Source organism: Ipomoea triloba, chromosome 1 (genome assembly GCF_003576645.1).
Source record: "Ipomoea triloba cultivar NCNSP0323 chromosome 1, ASM357664v1".
Lineage (NCBI taxonomy): Eukaryota > Viridiplantae > Streptophyta > Magnoliopsida > Solanales > Convolvulaceae > Ipomoea > Ipomoea triloba.
Genome location: NC_044916.1, coordinates 18,681,179 through 18,688,117, shown reverse-complemented (window position 1 = coordinate 18,688,117; position 6,939 = coordinate 18,681,179). Strand labels below are relative to the sequence as shown.

Here is a 6,939-nt window from a genome sequence, read left to right as displayed (position 1 = left end):
CATTTTTAGTCATTCTTCAACAAAATCGTTGAAATGTCGTTAAATACAAACACATTTTAATCTCTTTTATACAAAGTAGGTTGAACCGCTATATTTTTTATGTTTATTTTTTTGAAAAAATTCATACTGATATTTTTTATGTTTATTTTATGTTGAACCGCTATATTTTTTTATGTTTATTTTATGTTGAACCAAAGTGTCCTTGTATTTAATGATATTTAAACTGTTTTGTTGATAAATGACCAAAAATGGTCATGCCACAATAATACTAGGACCAAAAGTGAATATTTTAATAAAAAAGGACTTAAAGTGGATTGCCACCTATATATCTAGGACCAAAAATGAAATTAACTTTTCAATGAATGACTGAATTGTATTTTTGTGTAATTAAGTTACTAAGATGTAATTTCTAAATTATAATTTGTATAATTGCTGATTTACTGACTTAGATAGTTAGTGATTTTGATGTAATTTTGTATAATTTAGGGTTTACTTTTTCACTTTCTTACTATTTTGTAAATTGAATGTTTTGTTGTTTCATTTGTTTGGACTAAAATTAATTTCAGTTAAGTGTTTAACTAGAAAAAAGTAAAAAGTTTGAATTACTTTTTTTTTAAACCGATTTATCCGACGGAAAATCGAAAATAAGACGGAGACCAAAATTCAAATGTCCGATGATTTTTCATTTTTTACAAACGGATTGGGGTTACAAAATCAAATCCGAACCATTTGATCCAACCGAATCCGTCCCTTACACAATTTTATATGGATATGACAAAAACCTCATCAAATCCTCAATTAATGATTATACTCTCGGGCTATAAATAGAGCTAGAACCCCCGGCCCGCCTCGCCCCTCTTCTCCCAGTCCGGTCCGGTCCCTCAATAAAAGGAAATCTGAGAAATAGAAACCCTAATTATAATAAGCTTTAGAGTTTGGAGCTGAATTCACAGACGGCGAAGAAAGGGGAAAAATGGCGGAGCACTTGGCGTCCATATTCGGTACAGAGAAAGACAGGGTGAACTGCCCCTTCTACTTCAAGATTGGCGCTTGCCGCCACGGCGACCGCTGCTCTCGCCTCCACACCAAGCCCAGCATCAGCCCCACCCTCCTCCTCTCCAACATGTACCAGCGCCCCGACATGATTACCCCCGGCGTTGACCCTCAAGGTCAGCCTCTCGATCCCCGCAAGATCCAGCACCACTTCGAGGTAGGTACCTATATTCTTTGGTTTCGTAATTATGTTCTTGTTTGGGCTTTTTAATGTTCTTAATTTATGTGTGAGACACTCTCCGTTAATTGGTACTTTTAGCTTTTAGGTATTTTCATTCGATTCCCTGTGATTGTTGCAAGCTTTTAGCTTTCTTTTGGTGTAATTGTTGACGGAATTCTGAATGTGCAGGACTTCTATGAGGATTTGTTTGAGGAGCTTAGCAAATATGGAGAGATTGAGAATCTTAACATCTGTGATAATTTAGCAGACCACATGGTATGCTTTACTTGCTATTCTGCAAAAAAAGGTTTGGTATTTTAATTTTTATTAACTGTTTTCTTGCTATTAGGTGGGCAATGTGTATGTTCAGTTCAGAGAGGAGGAACATGCTGCTACTGCCCTTCAGAATCTGTCAGGAAGGTTCTATGCAGGTTAGTCTTCCTCATTTTTTATAATCTTAATCTTGTGAACTTACTAAGTTTGGATTTGTGTGCTTCTTGTTCTGTCATATTTCCTGGTGCCACATTAGTTTTCTATTAATTTCTCTCTATAAATATCACAAGGAAATGCTCAACAGTTCTTTACAAACCTGTAACTAAGATGAATCTCCAAAAGCATCCTATATGATGTTGACTGAAAATGCTAGTGTAGAAGGTGTCTGTTGATGCAATGATTTGGAATGATGGTAATATGTGCCTAAACAAAATGATTGATTTTAATTCAGTATCAAAAGAAACCTATTTGTTTGATTTAGGGCATAATCACTGATTCATGGTCACTATATCATGCTTCCTGATTTAGTTCCATTTAAAGGGCTAGTCAGAATCCTGTTTTTGTTTTTGCTGATCATCATTAAAATTGAATGTATGTTTAGGGCGCCCCATTATTGTTGACTTCTCGCCAGTGACCGACTTTCGTGAAGCAACCTGTAGGCAGTATGAGGAAAATGTGTGTAACCGAGGTGGGTATTGCAACTTCATGCATTTGAAAAAGATTAGCAGGTGTGTTTGTGTCTCTCTCTTTCATATACACACAGTATTTTGATATCTCAATTCTTATTAGTATGGTGTAATTGGTTGTTTTCTTTCCTTTTGAAGAGAGCTGAGGCGGCAGTTATTTGGGAAGAGCAGGCGAAGGCGCAGCCATAGTAGAAGCAGAAGTCCTCGTGGTCATCATGGCCATGATGAGCGCCCATATGGTGGCCGTGGATATCCTAGAAGAGGAGGCGATCATCGTCACCATGAACGAGGGAGGAGACCACGAAGCAGAAGTCCTGGTAGAAGAAGTGGACATAGCAGGAGTCCTGGTGGTAGGAGAAATAGGAGTCCAGTCAGGGAAGGTAGTGCTGAGAGAAGGGCAAAGATTGAACAATGGAATAGGGAAAGGGAACAACCTGAGAAGAATGATAATAGTGGTATGGTAAGGGAAGGTAGTGCTGAGAGAAGGGCAAAGATTGAGCAGTGGAATAGGGAAAGAGAACAGACAGATTCTGCTAAGAACAATGATGTTGGCACATTTGAAAATGGCAGTAGGAATGGTGCTGAGCACCACCCCGAACAGTTTTATGATGATTATCAGCAGCAGCAATAGCTGGAGATATTCCAGTTACAACTACTGGTAGTTCTTTATTCTTTCTCTTGCTTTTTACTTTATTTCTTCTCAATCTCAAGTGTTTCTACCATTGGAGTCAAATATGTTTTGTGGAAAGCGGCCCATTTTTTAAAAATATACTACGTAACTCACTGCCCATTTTCCACTGTGCAGGTGATGTACAGGCTCACTGTATTGTGATATTGAAAAAGCAAAATCTCTTTAATCCTTTCCTCCTATGTGTTAAAGAGCATTAACTTGATATAAGAGGGAGAACAAATAAGCCAACCTATAGTATCTTGATTCATTATTTTCTTCTTTTTCTTCAACAATTAACTTTCTAATTTTGTTGCCTTAATTTACTCGTCAGAGAAGTTATTTTAATTACAATATGCTGTAAAATGTTTTTTTTTTTTTTTTCCACTTGAATTCTTACTTTGTGCATTCTCACTTTGTGTGTGTATGTGTACCTGCAATAGGCTTCGAAATATTTTTTTTAAAACTACAAATAAAAAAGTGGGTTCCAAGTATTTTCATGAAAGACCTTCATACAGTTATAGGAGCACTTTCCGCTTTCCTAAGGTCAAATTACAGAGGATTGTGTTCTTTATCCTTACCTAATTGTGTTCTTATTAAGAGTTTTGTATTGTGATCTTATGTATTTGTGAAGATTTACAGGTCCAGAGGTACCTGCTCAATGATCCTGCCTCATGTTTCACCAGCTCACTGTTACATTTCTATACAGGTTGGATGTCTTCTTTGCAGAACAGGTCCACAGGATTTAAATGTGTGATGTAAGGAGGAGTGAAGGAACTGTCTACTTTCAAACATGTCAAGTGCTAATGTCTGCTTTCTAGAGAGCTAAAGGTTGCAACCCAGAATTCAATTCGATCCTATTTGTGTTGACCTTGCTTATGTTGTATTGTCTTTATGAATTTTGTTGTTTCATAATGTTCTTGGATTGATGCATAAAAGATTGTTATGTTTTCATAGTATCCTTTTATGCTTTGTTGGATTGGAACTGTATTATTAAGTAATACTGGCTGTGGCTGTGCAAGTGTTTTAATGTTTTAAAGTGAAATTCTTAGCAAAATGGCAAAGCTTGAGGACTCTCGACTTGTGTACCTTTTTTGTTTTTTTGTTTTTGTTTATTTTTTTGTTTTTGTTTTTTTTTTTTGGTTTATTATTTGAATTTACTCTTCATTGCCGTTCATTTCTATTAAATATTTAAAAATTTTCTATTATTCTTTTCAATGATCATCTATTAATAGAATATATATGTTGGTTGAACTATAATTCTGAAAGTTCATTTCATTTAAACTATAAGTGAACTTCATTAAAGATTGCATTAAAATAGAAAGTAACAAGTGTTCTGTCTTTACCGGTTAGGTTGTATGTTTTTGAGTTGTGACGCACAACTTAACTTATTCTTAGTATATATTTTTGTGTTCTATTTTATTTATTATGTTTATTATTGGAAAATGTTTTTTTAAACCTTCTGAATTTTCTTTCCTATATTTTAATGTGATTTTTATTCATTCGGTGCTTTTGAATTGATCAATTTCAACACTAATTAAAAAAAATATTTAATTAATAATCAAACGAATCATGATGCTACGTCTGGAGGAAAAATGTGTAGAGAAATGAAGGAGGGTACTCTACATAAAAAAAGGGGTTTTGTTTGAGGAGTTTCTTTGTTGGTTTTTGGGCGTTTCAATTTTTTTTTTTTTTTTTTTGAGAATAAAGTTAGATATCATTAATTAAGATCCAAACTCAAAATGTAAGCAATGGACGGAAACATGGTAGAGAAACAGTCCATACGGTGGCTTCCCTAGCTAAACAATGGGCAACCCTGTTCGCAGACCGTTTAGCAAACAAAAAGTTTAAGTTGACAAAACTAGAAGCTATGTATCTAATATCATCAATAATGAGATCAAAATATGATGCAGAATTAAAAGTATGAAGGATGCTGTTGATGACTTGCTGGCAATCACTCTCAACAAGAAGGTTGTCCATACTGAGGTCCTTCATCCATTTCAAAGCCTCACGTATGCCCATAGCTTCCGCCTCAGCTGGTGAGAAGATATTACTCCATGGAAGACGGCTTGCGGCAATGAAGCTGCCTGCAGAGTCGCGAAGGATGAAACCGAAACCCATCTTTTGCTTCCTTGGTCGAGTGCTGCGTTCACGTTAAGTTTGAGGAGACCCGGTGGGGGTTTAGACCAGACAGTGATATCAGCAGGAATCCTGGCAGTAGCATGCATATCAACATTAACAGTAGACCAATCAGACAAGAAGTTTCTAGCAGAAAGACAAATATGAGAGGCCGAAATAATGGTGTTGTTCCATATTTTTTCATTTCTTGCATCCCAAATCTTCCAACATAAAGAAATGATAACACATAGATCATGACCAGATTTAGATGAAAAAAGAAGATCAATCCATTCAAGGAAGGTGGTGCTTGATGAATAGCTGACACCTCCCAAAATATCCCAACATTGCTTTGCCAGAGGACACTTAATGAACAAATGGAAGACTGATTCTTCAACATTATTGCAAATTGACTCTTTGTGGTTCAATAGGTTTTTGGGCATTTCATAATTTTAAGAAATTTGGAAGAATGAGAACCTTGTGCTCTCTCCTATATGGGAGGTCATGAGATCGAGCCTCAGTGGAGACAAATTGACTCTTTGTACTTCAATAGGTTGTGAAAGTATAGATGAACATATACTACAATGTAATAGGGTCAGTTGTATTAAAAAAAATGAAATTCCCATGAAAAGTGGCAAAAAATAAACAAAAAAAATCGTATTATAGAGCAAGTTCAATATAAAAAAGTCTCCTTAGCTTTCTCTCTTTGGCTTTCTAGCGTTTTCTTTGTGTTTGTTCTTTTCTACAGGCTTCCCATCGTTTTTTTTTTTCTTTTTGGTCTATTCCTAGCATGGATGTCCAAGAGTTGGAAAACCGTTGTAGGGGGAAACATGTCTAACTTCCCGAACTTGTAATGGGCGTCAGTAGGGAAGTTCTTGACGGATATATAAAGTTCGCTGTCATATAGAACATTATGGCGTCCGTATGGCGGCTAGTGAGGGCAGTGCGAATATCTGAGGTCTAGCCCAATCTATTCACGTACCACTTCTTCCATGTAAGACATGCAATGTGTTCTTGATGAGCGACCTTGGGCGTTCGAGAATCACACCCTGGTATGCAATCAGATTAAGCTGGGGGATCAACCTATTAGGACTCTATGTATTTGAGTTATGTTATGACTTTATCCTAGTCTCCCTGAGATTCCTACATTGTATATATACCTGTATTCTGTAACTCCTAACTAGTTCTTTTTTTTTTCTTTTTTTTTTGTTCCCATGGTTGACAATACTTATGCTCTTGATGGATCTATTAATTCCTCCGAATAGACCATCTCAAATGTTGCCATTACTTATTCGGTTTCTACAGCCGTAAACTCCTTGTCCACCGCGCTTCACTTTATTAGCATTAAATTAACACACAAAAATTTCTTGTTTTGGAGGACGCATGTTATTCCGTTCCTCCGCGGACACGACCTTATAGGGTTTATCGACGGAACCATGTCGCCAGCCACCATCCTTTCTAGCAACGCTGCTGCCCTTCCGCAACCAAATCCTACTCATGCGACTTGGAATCGCCATGATCAAGCTTTCATGTCCATGCTGATTTCCTCTCACTCAAAGGAGGTCATGCATTTAGCGGTCGACTGGCGGACGTTTCGCGAACTGTGGGAATCGATCGAGTAGTCTCTTGCCTCTTCGTCGCGAGCTCAGTCTCATTCTCAGCCAATTATAGTTCCTCCGGCAAGGAGATTCTTTCGTCGCAGACTATATTAGCCGAGCACAGTTTATCCTTGAAGATCTTGCATTAGCTAGGAGACCCGTTACCCTCGATGAACATAATTTGTATGTGTTTAGGGGTCTCCGGTTGGAATTTTGAATCCTCACAGCTTCCCTTGCAGTTCGTGGTCAGCTAGTAACCCTCTAAGAGCTGGACAACTTCTTAGGTGCCCAATAGTTCATCGCCGGTGAAGACCTTGCTACTGTGGGAGGTTCCACGCACACGCCGTCTGCCCTCACTGTCTACAGAGTGGGGGCGGGGGGGGGAGA

General features: G+C 37.5%; 1 protein-coding gene across 3 annotated transcripts; it reads left to right on the top strand.

The window, feature by feature from the left end:
- The first annotated feature begins 854 nt into the window (after window positions 1-854).
- Window positions 855-3,914, top strand: LOC116032174 (splicing factor U2af small subunit B-like). 3 transcript variants are annotated; one of them, XM_031274615.1, is made up of 6 exons: window positions 855-1,210; window positions 1,403-1,489; window positions 1,563-1,644; window positions 2,088-2,214; window positions 2,311-2,830; window positions 3,549-3,914. In XM_031274615.1, exons 1-5 carry the CDS (start codon window positions 974-976, stop codon window positions 2,801-2,803), a joined length of 1,026 nt encoding a protein of 341 aa, XP_031130475.1. In that variant the 5' UTR covers window positions 855-973; the 3' UTR covers window positions 2,804-2,830; window positions 3,549-3,914. The 3 variants fall into 3 exon arrangements, with proteins under 3 accessions (XP_031130475.1, XP_031130492.1, XP_031130483.1); XM_031274632.1 differs by having other exon boundaries at window positions 3,474-3,914; XM_031274623.1 differs by lacking the exon at window positions 3,549-3,914 and adding an exon at window positions 2,978-3,291.
- The last annotated feature ends 3,025 nt before the right edge of the window (window positions 3,915-6,939 follow it).

Bases quoted from the DNA above. Each gene is read 5' to 3' on its own strand.
- LOC116032174 (XM_031274615.1), top strand. From the start codon at position 974: ATGGCGGAGCACTTGGCGTCCATATTCGGTACAGAGAAAGACAGGGTG. The intron at 1,211-1,402 runs GTAGGTACCTAT...CTGAATGTGCAG, and splicing joins AGATCCAGCACCACTTCGAG to GACTTCTATGAGGATTTGTT. The intron at 2,215-2,310 runs GTGTGTTTGTGT...TTCCTTTTGAAG, and splicing joins CATTTGAAAAAGATTAGCAG to AGAGCTGAGGCGGCAGTTAT.